Source organism: Muscardinus avellanarius (genome assembly GCF_963383645.1).
Source record: "Muscardinus avellanarius genome assembly, chromosome: 1".
NCBI lineage: Eukaryota > Metazoa > Chordata > Mammalia > Rodentia > Gliridae > Muscardinus > Muscardinus avellanarius.
In genome coordinates this window covers 197,234,779-197,253,106 of record NC_137786.1, presented here as the reverse complement: position 1 = coordinate 197,253,106, position 18,328 = coordinate 197,234,779, and the positions used below count along the sequence as shown (strand labels likewise).

Below are 18,328 nucleotides of genomic sequence, written 5' to 3'. Positions count from 1 at the left end.
AAACACTATTCATTTGAAACTGAATTGTAATTTGAAATTCGAGGTTCAACTACTATATAATTGGACTGCTAAGCTAAGTGAAGAATGAATAAGAATTGGCCTATATGAATACATAAATAGGCATAAATTGGCAAAGAATAATTTAACAAATATATTGCTTCACTTAACTGTCAAGTTCATCGTCTTATTTTTACTTGGTTGATTCTTCTTCGGTTAAGCTTCTTATTCTTGTTACACTGGCAGTTACTCCAAGAAAAAGTTTACATCTGAGATGTCATATCATGTCCAATTAAAGCCAACAATACTGTTTCTCATGTGTCAAAGGCATAGGAACAAGGCACTGAACACTGTATAAGGTGATGTGTCAATATTAAAAGGTTGTAAACTTATTAAAATATTTGGGATTTCTTTAAAGCAAAGAGATCAGAGTTCACAGCAACATGTACCTATATATACAAATATTTAGTACTCAAAAACACCTCATGATGCAAAATAGGCATTCCAGAAAATGTTGTATTTGAAAATTCAACATTTTTCTAGATTGAAGTGAAGAAATCAATCAATATGCATTGCTTTGCATTCTTTAATTGCTAATAAACAAGGTACTTCTCTATAATACCTTTCATTTACTTGAAGACCTGTAGTGATCTAATACCTTTATAATGCTATTTTCCAGATAACATAATCCATAGTCTTGACATTATAGTTACCAAAGTGTTATCTTTAAGACCTTGTTATTAATCTTTTGTTGAAACTCAAACATTTAAACTCTTGGAAAAAACAAATTTTGTAATGACCTGGAATGATTATCTGGGACAGATTCTGATGGAAGTTTAACTTATACTGAACAATTTCAGAAACAAACTCCTGCTATGATATTTACCCAATATTCTTTCATCTGTGGGTTGCCATCTTATTTTATTATTTCATTTCCATATTTTTAAATGGCAGGATTTATATGACGCAGCAGGCCTCTTTGCTCCCTTTCTACTTTGTAACATTTTTTCTTGATGGAAAGGAGATAAAAGCAGCCCAATATAAGACTATAAAAATGTGCAGATGCACTGGAAAGTGGAGGGACAGCCTCTGTCCAGTGTTCCATTCAAAAACTACAACACTCCATGATTTCCCATGTTCTGATTCCACGTGTGCTTTCCATAATCCTTTCCAGGACCCCAGAAAACAGTATCTGAAGAGGGCCCTGTGAATGATGCCAATAAGTGGTACATTTCCAACATTGTGAAGCTGGTCTCTATAAAAGTGTACACAAACTTTGAGTTAGGGAAAAATAAAAGGGTAAAATTGACACATGGCTTCTGGCATCTGGCCCTAAACCCAGAGGAAAAAGGGAAGTGAGACAGGCAACCAGTTGCATGTTTGTTTTGCTGATCAGAATGCTGTATTGGCCAGCTCTGCTTTGTGTTCTTCAATCATGACATGCTTGGCAAATTCATCAGGATTAAGCACCAAGTTCTCTTTTAACTTTTTGAGCTCAAAGTCATGAAGAATCTTGACAGTCATTAGCCTTTCTCGTTTGATTTTCTCCACAACATCTTTTGGAACATCTGGTATCATCCAGGCCAACAAAAACTTAACTAAGAACACAATGTGCTTGAGGAAATAAAAAAAAAAAATCAGGAACAAGTTAGAATTGTCAAAAAATCATTAGGAAATTTTTAATGAATCATTTAATAAAATATGCTTGACACAGAAGATATTATGGCAAACAAGAAGGTATAATTTTCCTGTGCACACCAATATGTAACAAATAAATATATATCTAAATATGAAATTAGGAAACTTTTATATGAACATGGTTACTGAATATACTGTTAGAATCTCACTAAGATGCTGAGGGCTTTAAGTTGCAGAGGCTAGCCCCAAACTTGTGAACCTCCTATCTCAGCCTCCCAAGTACTGGAATTACAGGTGTGTGCCACCATGTCCCGCTGTAAATATTTTTTAAAGGAATTAGACTCAAGAGTGAAGAAAGCTTGCAACTTGCAAGTGAAGCTTTAGAGGCTGTTTGACAGTGGAAACAAAAAAGGTCAAAGCAATTTTGTTTTAGATCCTCAGAAAAGTTTAGGAAGGAATAAGATGGTTTTTAAAAACGAGTATTAATTTAAAAACTTTATAGAGAGAAATAGAAATTTTAGAGGACCCTCTCTCTCATTGAAAGGTTATCACCTCTCTTTATACTCCACCCATAAAACAGGTCATTTATTTTTATACCAAAAGTGGTGAACACCAGACAGAGTTGAGGATGGCGGTGTGGAATGTACTGAAAACAAGACTGTGAGTCAGTTTTTAAAAAAAAAAAACCAAAAAACACAGAGACCTCAAGTTCACTAGCTTTCTTTAGTTCTCAGAACATAGGAAACCATGTGTTTTGGAGAATTTTTCTCTGCGTAAAATAACCCATTGTTGAAAGCAGAGTTGCAGATGTCACAATTTTGTAGGTCTCCAATAGAAAGGTTGGATTGCTATCTTATTACCTTATAGTGAGATCCATCAAATAACATCATTCTGTATGTACACAAGGGTTATTATCAATTTTTCATTATCTTACTCATAAGTGTGGGCAGACTCCCCAACTATGTAATAAAATCTCTTAACATGAAAGAAAAAAAAGAAAGTTCCATAAACAAGAACTAAAAGTAAAGAAGAAATAATGAGGGGAACAAAAATATAGTAGAATAAAAAACAAAGATATAATTCTATCTCTTTGTGGGAGAGAAAATTAAATTTTATTATTATAAGAATTTCAAAACAGGAAGTATATAACCTAAGAACTGTTAGAATAGAGAACAAGCAAATGTTCTTAAATTGAGGGGTATGTTAGGGCTCAGGGAGTGTTCAGAATGATTGTTTTGTCCTATATCAAGAAATTTGGTGTTAAGTTTCATAAAAGTAGGGAAAATGAGAGAATACTCAAAGCTTATTCATCTTAATCCAGGTGTAGCAGTGCATACTTGTAGTCCTAGTACTTAGGAGCTTGATATATGAGATTCTCAGGTTTGAGGATAGCCTTAGCAAGTACTGAGATACTCATCAACCTAGCAAGACCTTGTTTCAAACTAAAAACTAAAAAAAAATATGGCTGGGGATGTAGCTTAGAGGTACAATGCCCCTGGGTTCAAACCGTAGTACCAGAAAAATAAATAAAAAAAGCTTAAAAGGGGATAACAAAGAGTAGGGATACAGAATGGTACTGAATTCAACACTAGAAGCTGATAGAAGGTAGAAATATGTTCTGAAAAAATCAAGACTACCTAAAGTTAATTGAAAAACATTTTAAGGAAAAAAAAACATTCAATTTTGAATTCTGTGACATATATTCATGTGTAAAGGAAACTTTTCAATATTTATGATCCCAAAAATAAGCTGGATGTGGTGGAGCATGCATGTAATCTCAGAACTTGAGAAGCTGAGATATGAGGATCTCAGGTTCATGGCCAGCATCAGCAAAAATAAAATATTGATGGAAGTGAAGCTCAGAGGTAGAATGCGTCTGGGTTGAGTTCCCAGTACCACACACACATAAACAAAATTCTCAAAAATCAACCACCCATAATTTTTCCTCCCAAAGTTACTAAACAATATGCTTCAACAGTTCTATCCATTTTCCTGCAAATGGCATAATTTTGTTCTTCTTTATGACTGAGTAAAAGCCCATTGTGTACATATCCCATTATGCTAAGTAAGATTAATCAGTCACAAAAAGTAAAAAAAATTGGATGCTCTCCCCAATATGTGGAAGCTAGGGGTAAAATGGGTCATAGGAGGATGTCTGGACAATGAAAGAGAAACTATAGATAAGAAAATAAGGCAGACTAACTGAGGGTAAATGGAGGGGGAAAGAGAAATCCCCTAATGTATATGATGTACATTCACAAACATATCAAAATCAATCACTATGTCAAACATGAGAAGGAGGGAGGGGGAGAGGATGGGGTGGGAAGTGAGAAGGGTTAAATGAGTGTTGTGTACATTTATGGCTCTACCATCTTGTACTCCATTAAGATGTATGACTACAATGCACCAATAAAACAATAACAAAGATATGTTTCAGCAAAATAAGCTAGTGAACCAAGAAAGGATTCTTGATGCAATTTCCTGGACTGAAAGGTAATAGAAATGTGGGAATAAAAGTGATAACTTGATAAATAACTAAGAAGAGAATAAGTAAAAATAGTGCGAGAAAAACAAAGTTTTAATAAGAGGAATATATTCAGAGCCTAATATATAAATCTGATGTGACTAATATTTATAATGTTGTAATATATAAACCTTTCCTACTAACACTGATTTATAATTTCTTAATCAAAATTCTTATGACAAGAAATATTTCAGAGTTGAGAATAACAAAATATAAAAAATTTAAATATTAAGTAATAAGCCATCTGTCATTTAATAAAATTATTCTGAAAATAATCTTAATTATTTATTTAATAAATCAATTAATAATAATTTTAATAAACCAATTAATAAATAATTTTAAATAAAAATAAATAAGGTTATTGGTAGTTATAAATAATATAATATCAGGTCAAAATGTCTCATAAGTTAGCAAAATATTGAGTTTTTTGAGAAGGTATAAAAATATGAAATGGATTTAAAGCCAGGCATGGTGGAGCACACTTGTAATTTCAGTCCTTAGGTTACTGAGACAGGAGGATTGCAGGTTCTCAGCTAGATTCAGCTACTTAGGCCATCCACAACTTAGTGAGACCCTGTTTTAAAAGAGATTAAAAAAAAAAAAAAAAAGATAAACAAGGCTCAGGATGTACCTTGTAGGTAGAGCCCCCGAGTTCAATCCCCAGTATTGCAAAAAAAAAAAAATGTGGATCTATATAAACAGAGTTATGCTACATTTACATTGTGATATTGTGAAGTAGGAATTAAACTTTCCATGTATATGTATGTGTGGGTGTGTGAGATTTGCCATAGTATGAAGTGAACAATTAATATACAAAACTTAGAAAGTGAAATCTGCATAGTAATGTTTTGCCAGGGGAAAGACATAAGAAAATAGGGTTAAAGACAAAGCATTTGCCATCAGAAAGTAAGATTTGAATATGGGAAGAAACATGTATGAATGCTCTCATTTTTAGCCATGTAGAACAGCTTGAACTTTTAACTTACATTAATAACCTTGGTAATAATAAACTCATAGAACCTGATGGAAATTGCATGTGCATAGGTGAGACCTGTTGATTACTTTGCTTCCCTGCAGGGTGAAAAGGTACCTTTATTTTATTTCAAGTTTATTGCCCTTTCTGTTTTATAATTCATAGCAACCACTCTTTTCTTGCATGCCTTGTTTACAAATTTATAGTAGATATTCCACAGGGAGAAAGCACTGGACGCTGGACAGAGTGTAGGCATGGGAGTGAGGCAGATCTGGCATAAAACCTACCTCTAATATTAGCCAATTAACCTTTAGCCAGCTACTGATTTTTCCTGAATATCGGGTTCATTTTTCAAAGGTAAATAATTGTGTCTAGTTTATAAGATTATTAGGATTTAAAATAGCCTCTTAAAAAACTAAAATATGGCTTTGGAGCAAAGACAGGATTGGTATTCTTTGAAATCAGTCAATTCTCTCTTCCCTGTTTCTGGATATATATATATATATATATATATATATATATATATATATATATATATATATGTGTGTGTGTGTGTGTGTGTGTGTGTGTGTGTATGTGTGTGTAATATATACATATATGTGTATATATATATATATATATATATATATATATATATATTCTTTTCTGTCACTATGGTGTTCTTGAAAATAGCAAGTGAAAAGCAGGCAATTCATTGCATGAAACATATTCCTATGCTGCCTCTTAGGACAACAAACACATTCTTTCCAAACAACATCTTTACATAATACTACCTTTAGGAGGAGTTTCCTGAAAGGAGAAGAGCTTACTGGAATGAAAGTTAAGAGCAGCTTACTTCCATAACTATGATAAAGGTCATCTTGGCAGCAAGGACATGCCAGAATTGCATATTATGGAGATATTTATTCTCATCTTGAGGAGGATTTCTGTAATCTCTATACCTAAAAAAAAAGGGAAACAGGCAAAATAATTACTATAGCTTCAACTATAGCTTAAACTCTTAGTTCACATTAAATATCCTTTCATTGACCACAAAAATCACGTCATAGGAAGATATTTAAAAATATGAATGATTCCTTTGTTTATATAAAATCATGGTCATTTGCCACTTATATACAGCATATGTCTAACAGTAAACATACAAGTAAAACTTCTGTCCTTCAAAGACAGATTTTTCAAATGCATTGTCAAGCTTGGCCATCTACATTTTTTCTCTTTGTATTCCCCAACACACTCAAGTTTTATCTCTCTGCCAAAAACTATCTTTTGTCATTAAATTAAAGGGATATGCTAGTCCTCATCTTGCTTGACCTTTCAAGAACAGGACTTGTTATTTACCATTTCTATTTTTTTGAAACCCTGTTTTATCTTGGAGGCACAGATGCTGCATTGCTGTTTTTCTCTGGGGTTTTCTTTCTTGGTGCTCAACTTTGTGAGCTTATTCTTTTTTTCAAAGTCAACTAGATACTAATGTTCTTCAAAGACAGTATGCTAAAAGTGATTAAATTAAAAATTTGACACCAGTGATTTTGGTCTTAAAATTATACCATGATTCTTCTAGATATAAATGTGGGAAACAAAAATGATTTTGATTTCTTATCTTACAACATATTTTTCATTCTTTGTGGGAGTCCCAAATGAGATTGGAGTTGATTTAAGGCTTAAGGTTAAGGTATCTTAGTACGAACGTATGCATTTACTTATCTGTCATCTTTAAATTCTATAGTATAAAGATCCTCATGATACACTGAGTATGAAAAGAACTGTTCAAATATCCTATATCTCACTTCCTGTGGAGAATAACTCCCTTAAATGGGATGGCTGATGAACTGGTTATATTATTATACCATTACTTCTCTTTTTTTCACTCAATCTCTTATCTGAGAATGCATAGTTAAATGCAAGTTAGTCAAATGCACATTCAAATATGATAATAATGTGCGATGGAAAGCTAACAACTCAAGACCAAGTGGCATTTGTTGGTGAGCAATCTTTTTGAAAAAATTAGTAATAAAAATTACTCAATACCAACATGATATTGGTATTGATTCACCCATAATATTCTCTTAATTTTATACACCCCACCTTTCCATATCAAAATCATGACATGTGCATTCTAGAATTGATTCACACTTATTATCCAGGATTTTTGTTGAATAAAGTGAATACATTATAAAACATAAATAAAATGAATAATATAAGAAATACACTTTAAGGGCAAAATTAAATTTAGACAAAAAGAAACCTGCAAGTGGTGAAGTCTCGTTTTTCCAAAGGTACAGTGTGGTTTGGAAAATCAGCTATCAGGAACACTGACAGGCTGTTATTGACATATCCTTCCAAAGGCTGTGTGGGATTTGTTGAGTAGGCATAGAAGTAAACTAAACGGGGGATGATATCTGACGTAAATGCAACAATAAAAGCCTGAAGGACAAAGCAAAAGAAAGACAATGAGCCAGCAATCTAGCTTTGAAAAATGTCTGTTCTGTATACCACTCAGTCCTACACATCATCAATATGCAATATGGTTAAAAATTATTATACATCATACTGATAGGGCAGTCTAAAATAGGAAAGAGCTCATTTAGAGTGCAGTCTTAATATCCTAAGATTTTATAACTACAAAGTGGCTAAGATGAAAATGAAAGCTAAATGTATCTGTCTCGAAGAACCATGCTCTTTGCCGTGTGTCTTGCTATTTCTTACCTTTTTTATTGTTTCATATCACAGTATCACAGTTCTACTCTCCTAACCAATTTCTCTTGACTGCATCAATTCCTTGAGTCAAATGTGTGTGTGTGTGTGTGTGTGTGTGTGTGTGTGTGTGTGTGTGTACACACTTATAGCAAGTAGATGAGGAGGGACTGAAAGATAAAGGACTATGTACTAGTAAATTTCTCACAAGTCAGTACAATTAGAGTGTTTAATTCCATGTAGGTGTTATTTTCCCATCTTTTACTAAGTGCTGAAATTGTCAGAGTAGATAACTTAAAACCATCTGGCTCTGGCATTTTTATATAACACATTAAATGAAATGGCTGATTAAATGATCACATTATTATACCATTACTTCTCTCTTTTTCCACTCAATCTCTTTTCTGAGGACACATATTTAATTGTGAATAAGTCAAATGCGCATTAAAATATTAATATATATATTTGGTACTATGGATTGAACCCTGAAACACCCCTAGCTTTTTATTTTCTGCTTTGAAACAGGGTCTCAATAAGTTGCTGAGAGTCTTGCTAAATTGCTGAGGCTGGCCTCAAAACTATGATAAAGCCTCCTGTCTTAGCCTCCCAAGTACTGAGATTACATGTATGCTCCACCACACCTGACTCCAGCATCTAAATCTAAATTGTGTGTGCGCGCGCACGCGCGCGCGCGTGTGTGTGTGTGTGTGTGTGTGTGTGTGTGTGTGTTACTGAGGATTGAAACCAGGGGAATTCTACCTCTGAATTACAACCCAGCCCTATTTTTTATTCTTTTTATTTTGATTCAGGGTCTCAATAACTTGCAGAGGGCCTCACTAAGTAGCTGAGGCTGGCCTCAAACCTCGATCCTCCTATCCTCAGTCTCCCAAGTACAATCATGCACCACCACATTCAGCTTAGCATCTACATTTTTAGTGGTAGATTTTATTTTTTGGTGGTACTGGGGTTCCTGGAAGCCCTTCTACCTCCGGGCTACACTCTCAGACCTATTTTTATATTTTTATTTGGAAACAGGGTCTCTTAAGCCAGCAAGGCTGGCTTTGAACCTGCGCGATCCTGATCCTCCTGTCTCCACCTCCCAAGTGCGGGGATTACAAGCGTGCGCCACCACGCCCGTCCGAGTGGTAGATTTTAAAGCCATAATTATTATTACTAGATTCAGGTTTTCTATAATTTATTTAATAAACTTGGCATTTTTATTTTCTAAAAAGCAGCTAATTTTCAAAAGTTTTAAGTTTTTTTTTTTAAAGATAAATAGTACATAGCAATCTCCCATTCTTTGTGGGGAGTGTTTGCCATAAAGCAAATTTTTATTTACTCAACAATTATAATACTTTAATTTGTTTCCTAATTTGATTTTTATTATGATATATCATTTATTCTTTTTACTACCTTCTATTGATTTTTTAAATTTTTTCTTTAGTATCTGCACTCTCATATTTTCCAGGCTTCTTCTTTTTTTAAAATTATAGCTATGAATTTTCCAATAGCTGCTACTATTGCCATAGATTCTCATTTTATTAAGCTCTCTGTATAATTATAATTCTAATTTCCCCATGTGATATTTACTTAGAATGTAAATGTTAAGTGATTTAAGTGATTATATTTTTCTTCTTTGATTATCTTATTGTCATTTTTTTTTTTTTTTTGGTGGTACTGGGGTTCTTAGAAGCCCTTCTATCTCCGGGCTACACTCCCAGACCTATTTTATACTTTTATTTGGAAATAGGGTCTCTTAAGCCAGTGTGGCTGGCTTCGAACCTATGTGATCCTCCTCTCTCTGCCTCCCAAGCACAGGGATTACAAGCGTGAGCCACCACGCCTAGCTATCAACTTCTTTTTTAAAAGCATAATTGAAGTGAACATGCACTGTAAAATTTTTGCTTTGAGGAACTTAGTTTTCTTTTTTTTTTTGTAGTGCTAGGGATGGAACCTACCTCTGAGCTAAACCTCCAGCCCTATTTTTATACTTTATTTTGAAACAGGGTCTTGCTGAGTTGCAAAGTGCCTCATTAAGTAGCTGAGGGTGGCCACAAACCTGTGCTCTTCCTGTCTCAGCCTCCCAAGTACTGATAGTTTTCTTATTAATTTTAAAAAATTCTCTATAATCATAAAAAATTGCATTCTATGATTGTTATATATACATTAATGCATAATCAATATGACATTTTAATATTTTATATCAGCAATTATTTTCTATTTAATTTATCACATACTATTAAACTATGTCTTGTAATTTTAATAAGTGAGTGTAAAATTTTCCTTACTTTTGAGAGTTTTCAAATCATAATTCTCTTTTTATAACTTAGTACATGAAAGTTTAGAATGTTTTATCTTTGCATACCACCACCATGAGGAAATAAATGTAAATAAAGATTAAGTTAAGCATCATTGACATGTCTCCATCTCTAAGAAAATAAAAAGTCACACTACTGAAATAGGTCCACTTACATTGGTTGCAACAGAAAGAACAGCCATTCCATAAAGAATGTCTTGCCAAACACCTATGCTATGAGCTTTAGCAGCTACAGGTCTCCTGTACTGAGTAGTAAGCTTCCAGGCGTCCACTCGGATCTCTACAATGTTATTCAGGAGGGCAAGAAGAGGTGCCAAAGGGAAAGAGGCTACAAATAGTGTGATAAATCCAAATTGGATAACTGTGAAGATTTAAAAAAATAATTCATTATTGCAGAGAAAAAGAGAGGAACATTATGCTATCCTACTTAATGTCTGCCACATATTTCGCTGGAAAAGATCTATAACAGACAGTGCAGGCATTTTTCCATCAGGCCCCCGCCTCCTCCCCATAGGAGAGAGAATGACTTAATCATCTGCTGTAAATTGGAAAGAGAAAATTGGGTGTGTAGATACAAATTTTTCTTTGTTCTTCCTTTTGAGACCTGCTTATCTGAAGAACTTATTTTCCTTTGCCCTTTATATGTAGGCAAAGAAAACACAAATTTTCTGGAATAAGGTATTTGTTAAGGTGTTCATTCTCTATACTTTTCTGACATCTTTCTAAATAAATTATACTTTGTTCTTTTTAAATATATTTATTGGTGCATCATAGTCATACATCTTGATGAGGCACAGGATGGTAGAGGCATACATGCACATGTCACTCATTTAACCATTCCCCAGTTCCCACCCTATTCCCTTCTGCTTTCCCCCTTCTCATTTTTGGCTTAGTGATTGTCTATGAATACATATCTTCCTTCCTCTAAATCAAACAGTCAAGTTTACTGAGCTACAGCAGTGAGAATGTTGACTGAGAATTAAGGAAAGAAAGAATATTCTACTAGTCTTCTTTTTAAAAATGAATATTGAATGTTCCTGAGTTTCAGTTTTTCTTATAAGACTAAATCAGCCTTGTTATCACATGAGCAAATACATAATGGATCTCTCCTCTTATTTCTTTATGGAACTAATATACATAAAATGAAGAAGTATTAGGTAGATGCAGCATAAATTTTATAGGTTCAAATTCAGATCTCCATCTAAAATCTTTATGGCACAAAGGAAATTAATTAACCTATACAAGTTTCAGTATTTTCAAAAATAAGATGTATCAAATAATGACTACTCTGCAAAATTATTTCAAGATTAGTGATAATGTATGAAAGTTTCCAAAATAAGTTATATCTCATTTGGATCTCAATTACAATTTTTATGAAACCTTGATTTCAACTTTAAATTTCAGTAGTAATCTATGATACATGGATGTGCACACTCATTTTTAACTTATACAATTAAAAATGATAGAAGCATTATCCGCCCACAAAGGACTACTTAATTTTACTTCCAGCCGTATAAAACATTTATTCCTATTAGTCCTAAGTTTACCCATTTTAATCTAAGCATCACATTTATGTATTATATTAAAGAATAATTAAGAGTTTTGCTTATCTCATTCATTCTATCATGAGTTTGGGACCTTGAGAATAAATGAAGAAGTTTGTTATCTATAATTCCACCAGAGAAAAAAGAAAGCCACTAGAGTGGAAATGCATTGACTAGACTATGCAAGCCATCCACAGCATTTTCTCTACTAAAATTCCACTTCAATATTTCTTTTCTGTTCAATCTTGAAAATATTTTATGCATTTCTTTATGCTCAGCTTGTGCTTGCTATAAGAAACTTTTAGCCTTTTTTTTTTAAATCAGCCTGATATAAAAAGCACACACTGTATGCATGTCAGACTCTGGAAATGTTTTCCAACTCATTTTCTCCCTCAACTGCCACTGATACAGGCAAAAGGAAAAACGGTGATTGAACTAACTTGAGAAAGGTGTTCAAATGTAATTCTAACTCGATTCGGTTCAACAATGTTAACACTCAATTGACATGAAAAATATTTCTACGACTGGAGTTTTGAAAATGAACTTTTATTTTGCATTCTATTTGGTGAGACAGAGAAATGGTGAATGATCTTCTTTGCCTACAGCATTTATCTTTTAACCTTTCATTCAATGGCACAGATTTTTACTATGTTCAAGGTAAAAAGATATAGTAGGAGTGAAAAATCACTCATCTTATCCAGGCTGAATCTATGTTCCAGAACAGTGGTAAAAATTTTTTTTACCTGTTTCTAAGTACTCATAGAATAACCCAAGTTGTTCAAAACTTTCAAGATCATGATCCTGCTCCCAGCGAGTGTACAGTTTTTCAGAGTTGGACCGAGCTTTGCGACGTCTCCACCAATTAAAAGCCAAGCTGTTGTAAGTGATAAAAATAGATACATAAAAGAGAGACTTAAAGAGTTCAGAGAGTTAACAGGTGAAAGCTGGAAAATGGAAGAAAAGCAGGTTAAATAACTAAGGTCAAAGAGCAAGGAGATATATGTCAGCTGAAATTTGAACCTGGTCTCATGTGACAGCTCTTCTCTCATTCGACCTTGGCTCTTCTCTCACCAACACACGAACCTCGACTCTTGCTAGGGCTGGACCCTGGCAAGTAAGCTAATTCCTTCTGTATCACACTTTTGTTCAGTCTCATTACTTGCTAAGAATGTCCTCAAATCTGAGATCTTCCAGTCTTAGCCTCACAAATACTGGTATTACAGTTGTGCGCCACTGTGTCCATCCTTATATTTTTAATATTATCACTATGATTATTAATGGGCTTTGACAATATCTTCTAGCTATAATAATCAGGTAGGGTAAGCTCGCTTTCTAAAAATTGATTTTGTCTACAGTCTTTGTAGCATTAAATCTTATACTATGCTTAGATTTTGGTTTGAAGGCAGGTTCTGATGTTGTTTTGAATTTTGCTTGTTTTTATATTTTTAACTCCTTTATCTCCTCCTCTCTTTTTCCTTTTCTGTGCATATTTATTTTCCCTATTGTATTGGGTATAGGTACTGCCTTCCTTCTTTCCTCTGGGTTCTTAGTCTAGAGCTAAGACAGTTTTGAGTTATTTCTCTTAGGGATGTGGTATACCCAATCATAATATCCAAAACAGGCCTAGCTGAAGCCTATTACTATTTGTAAAAATAAGTTTATATTTATTATTTGTCAGTTAATTAAATAGAATCCTACAGAGCCTTACTAAATTGTTTGCATTCTGGGGTAGGGAAAAGGGGAAAATAATTTCAGCCTTTTTCATAAATAAGAGAATAAGCTGAGTCCTTGGCTTCAGGTGCAGTTCACCTGGCTAGAGTACTTTTAGTCTACTGCATGTACCAAACCCTAGCGGTGCCATTTTCAAACCAGGAGCTCTGCAAAACCACAAATTAATAGTTTTATGACACTTTATCTGTGTGTGTGTGTGTGTGTGTGTGTGGTACTGGAGATTGAACTATACCCCCAGCTCTGTTTTATTTTTTTTATTTTGAAACAGTCTATTACCAAATTATACAGGGCTTCACTAATTTGCTAAAGCTGGCTGTAATTACAAGCATAAGCCATCATGCCTGGCTGATAGCTTATCGTTTTACCCATGAGAATGTTCATCAAATACCTTAAATAAACTGTCATCTTCATTTTATATTTTATAACATATTTATTTTTGCTATGTTTTTGGATCAGAGAATAATCATTTCACATATTGACCTGGAAGTTTTATTTACAACAAACATTAATGCCTAGGTGATATAACACAAAATCTTTTTTTTACAAATTTCAACTTTAGCCGGGCGTGGTGGCGCACGCTTGTAATCCCCGCGCTTGGGAGGCAGAGACAGGAGGATCGCGCAGGTTCGAAGCCAGCCGCGCGCGTTGGCTTAGGAGACCCTGTTTCCAAATATAAAAATGTAAAAATAGGTCTGGGAGTGTAGCCCGGAGGTAGAAGGGCTTCCAGGAACCCCAGTACCACCAAAAACAAAAAACAAAACAAATTTCAACTTTAAGTAATCTTAAGAAATATAAGAAATAATATGCCAGGTATGGTAGCACATGCTTGTAATCCCAGCGCTTGGGAGGCTGAGACAGGAGGATTGCAAAGGTTTGAAGCCAGCCTCAGCTACTTAGTGAGGCTCTCAGCAACTTAGTGAGACCCTGTTTTCAAATAAAGTATAAACAATAGGTCTGGGAGTATAGCCCAGAGGTAGAAAAGCCCCTGGGTTCCACCCCCAGTACCACCAAAAAAAAAAAGAAGAAATAATAGAGTAATTTATGAAAAGAACAATATTTTTATTTCCTGTTGAAATCTTAGTGGGAAATGGGAATAGTTACTTTCCTTCAACTTCATGTAAACAACAGAAATACACATTTAAGCATCCGGTTTTCAAAACATCACACTATGTTCCATAAGTATATTCAACTGCTGTCAACTAAAACAAAAAAAATTAAAAACATTGCTTTCTCTAAAATAAAATAAAATGAAAGCCTATATTACATAATGCATTTTCCACTACTGATTTAAAAATGAAGTATTTATGTTGGCTTTAAACATTGTGTACAAAAGGCACCATATTTTAAATAAATTCTATTTCTTCAAGAGAAAAATCACTCATGGCTGCTTAAATTAAACAAAAAACTTATAAGTCATACATACGGATAAATGGCTTCCTTAATGTTCCCGAATATCTGTTTCCCAATCATTATGATGGTTAATTGAGTCGTCAACTCTATTAGACAGCCTCCAGGATCACACTAGTCAAAAGCAAGAAGGGAGAGAAAAGTTGAAAGACATAATTTTGCAACAACTAAAAGAAACTTTAAATCAGAAGATTAGAAACACAAATTTGTGGTTGGAAGATATATTGTGGGGATTAAAGAGATATTTAACCCAAGTAAGGTCACAGGTCAGTGCCAGATTAGTTGTATTAATCTGTGGTGTTAAATGCACAGATTTCTGGGTTTCATTCAATAAATTTTCATCTTTATATCTAGGTTAGGGTTGAGAGTTGGTATATCCTCCATGTGATTTGAATGCACAACCAGAATTGGAACTCACTTGTTATAGTTGAAGAATGTCCCCTGATGAGCTTATAAACTGGTGTTTGTTATTGATGTAATTGAGGCATAAGGCTGTAATCTTATCAGTAAACCCACTTAAATTCACTAAAATAGATTTATTTGGGTGACAACCTAGGCCAGCTGGGTGTGGCTAGAGAACGTGGATCCCTAGAGGGGTGGCCTTAGGGATTGTCCTTGTGGCCTTGAATCCCTTTGCTTGCTTGTTTGCTCTCCCTGCCTCTGGCCTCCATGATGTGAGTGGAGATTTCTCTTTGCTTCCAGCCACCTTGCCCTGAGATTCAAACCCTATCTTCACAAAACCAGAACCCAGATTCTCAAAAAATATATATAAGCAAATAAAATTTCCTTCCTTTAAGTTGTGAGGTCAGTAATCTTGGGTTATAGCAGTGATATTGTTGACTGAGACACCACTGATCATGTTTACTAACTCTAGAGCCCATAGTAGAGCCCTTTCTCCAGAAAGTAATCATTGATCTTTTGTAGAAAACCTTCAGTAGTAAAGATCTTATTTATTTCATACTTCATATTTTGCTACTAAACCATAGGCACCACAGAGATTCTTTACCCAAACTCAAAAGTCTAACAGGTGGTAGGATTCATTCGTATATAAAGTCAGCATCTAAACTACTCTTTCAACTTGACAATAGCTAGGTTAGTGCTGAGCACTGTAGAAGTTCTTAGTTATTACAGAGTTATTGAAGTCATAGACCTCACCTCTCAAGAGAACATTTACCTCTTCGCTTCTCCACACATTAAAGATATATGTGTATTTTCCAGGGTATCCCACAAACTTCCCTTTAAAGAAAGCTACATAGAAGCAGGATGAGTAATAATTTACAAACTGAAACAGGAACATTTTCAAAGTAAAACTGCTTTCATATTCTTGATAAGTTCGAGGAATTTCTGGTAAGAAAAAAAAAACAAAAAACAAAGTTTAATATAATATCCTGGTTTTTCTTGAATTTTGTACTTGCTGAGATAAGTAGACACATTGTCATATTGCTTTGAAAGCTAATAGAAGTACTCACAACTCTGGTCATAACAAACAAATATTCAGTCACTGGATTTGTCTAGAATTTTTGTTGGATACTTTGTGTTAGTCTAGGAAATTCCAGAAATTACAGACTATCGCATTTGGAGAGCAAAATACTTCTCTGGGGGAAGTCACAAAGTAAGAATGTGAAGCTAAAATATCTCTAATAGAGAAAGCCTTATAATTATCCCCAGACATTATGATATCCTATAAACAGATCAGATCTCTCTTGTCTGTTTTCAATTAAATTTAGTCATAGTAAGATATCGAAGGTAGAGATGACTTCCAACCAAATCATGCTTTCTTCTCATGGATTATATCAGTTTTTAAAACAATGTGATGAAAAATGGTGGCATAAATAATACATAATTTTTCTCTATTTAAAATGCATCACCATGAATTGTCATTTAAAATATTCTAAAGAGAAAAATATTATCATCACAGAGATTGTTAAATTCTTTTCACATCACACTAGATCATTATGAGGCACAAAAAAGTAAGGGAGAGTATTTTTCTGAGCTAATAATTTCCCAATAGCATACTAGACTCAGTAAAAACCCATAATCCTTACATAAATGCTGCAAGAGTAACTAATTATTTTAAAGACACAGGTAACTACTCTGTTTTAGCAAAATTAATCTGCATCCCCCAAATTATCTAAGATGAACCAAGTAAATTTTCTCATTGAAGAAAGCTGTGACTTTTTAGGAACAATTAAAAGCAGTTTATCTGAACTGGTTTTCTTGCTCTGGCTAGCAGAGAAAAGAAGGAAATTGGAGGGAGATCTCCAGATGTGAAGATGGTGTATAGGGAGTGTTACCTGGCATTGCTCACTTCAGTGCTGGATGGAGATGGTGCTCTTCTTGTCTACATGAGGCAAGGTGTCAGTGCACAGACTGGGAGGGGGGCAGGAACTCCTCCAGTGAGCCCTCAGAGAAGAGATTCCTTGGGCTGAGTCTCATCTCTGGCCTTATCTCTATCTTGCCTATGACAACAGCAAAATCACCCTGCTCTGTGCTGCTGGCCTTAGCTGGATACCTGTCTTTACCTGTGACTTCCCCTTCTCTTTCCCTGTGACTTCAGAAGAAATGCAATACTTTAACAAGGCAATAATTCAGGTGCTAAGAGATGGTAACTGAAGAGGAAAGCCCTAAATTTTATATTTATTTAGGAGAAAATGGTATTCTCTTTTTCTCATAATTGTTTCTAAATCCAACTATTTTCTAAGAACTATATACATAAAATCACATTATCTGTGTCCTGAGTACAGTGAGGATTTTGCTCAGGATAAATCTAGATCCATCAGGGAGAATTAAGGCAAGAATACTCAAAATAATCTAGAGAGCTCTAATTCTTTTATTAAATTTCCTTTTCTCCTTTATTTCTTCCTGCTTCCATGATGATAGGCCCAAATGTGGCTATTGGAGGATTCTGAAGTACCGGATGTGGGCCTACCTAGAGAACAGAATTGTCTCAAAATGTGCTCTTAGGACATAAACTCCCTGGGAAATGATATAAAATATAGCACTGGCCGAAAATTGTTTTCAGATCACAGGAATTATTGGGCCAGCTTACCCATTTTTGTTATCCAAGCAGATAACTTTTCATAAAAGAAATTCAAGATCAGGATGACAATAAAGTTCAAGCAGGATCCTGTGAGTGATGTGGCCAACTGAGGAGTAAAGAAAGTCTTGACATGTTGTAAGGATGCTTCACTCTCCATGAAGCTTGCAAATGTGGCAAAGACTGAGAGGCGGTACACAATCACAGACACCAGGCAGCTGACGACAAGCGCCATCTGGGGAAGGGAAACAGAATTGGTCACTCTGGTCTTTTTATCTCTGTAATGCACATGTCTCCTAAGCATACACTATTCTCTTCATCTCATTATGTTAAGTTAACAAATTTCATTTGCAAAACAATCTGAGTCTCTTACCATGGATAATAGAAAATAAAGAGTGAAGGCAAAAGGGTTTAAGATAAATCATATAGTAGCAGCTAGAGAAAAAAACAGAAGAAAAAAATAACT

At 34.4% G+C, this 18,328-nt stretch overlaps 1 protein-coding gene across 1 annotated transcript in view; it reads right to left on the bottom strand.

Moving 5' to 3' along the window:
- Positions 1 to 1,389: 1,389 nt before the first annotated feature.
- ANO5 (anoctamin 5) overlaps positions 1,390 to 18,328 on the bottom strand; it is a gene marked incomplete at both ends in the record, with an annotated part of 80,025 nt that continues 63,086 nt past the window's right edge. Inside the window, 8 exons of the mRNA XM_080690447.1 lie at positions 1,390 to 1,611; positions 5,968 to 6,073; positions 7,378 to 7,556; positions 10,299 to 10,504; positions 12,431 to 12,561; positions 14,842 to 14,939; positions 16,000 to 16,169; positions 17,875 to 18,097. Coding sequence (XP_080546573.1) covers positions 1,390 to 1,611; positions 5,968 to 6,073; positions 7,378 to 7,556; positions 10,299 to 10,504; positions 12,431 to 12,561; positions 14,842 to 14,939; positions 16,000 to 16,169; positions 17,875 to 18,097 — 1,335 coding nt within the window. The remainder of the gene's footprint in view (positions 1,612 to 5,967; positions 6,074 to 7,377; positions 7,557 to 10,298; positions 10,505 to 12,430; positions 12,562 to 14,841; positions 14,940 to 15,999; positions 16,170 to 17,874; positions 18,098 to 18,328) is intronic.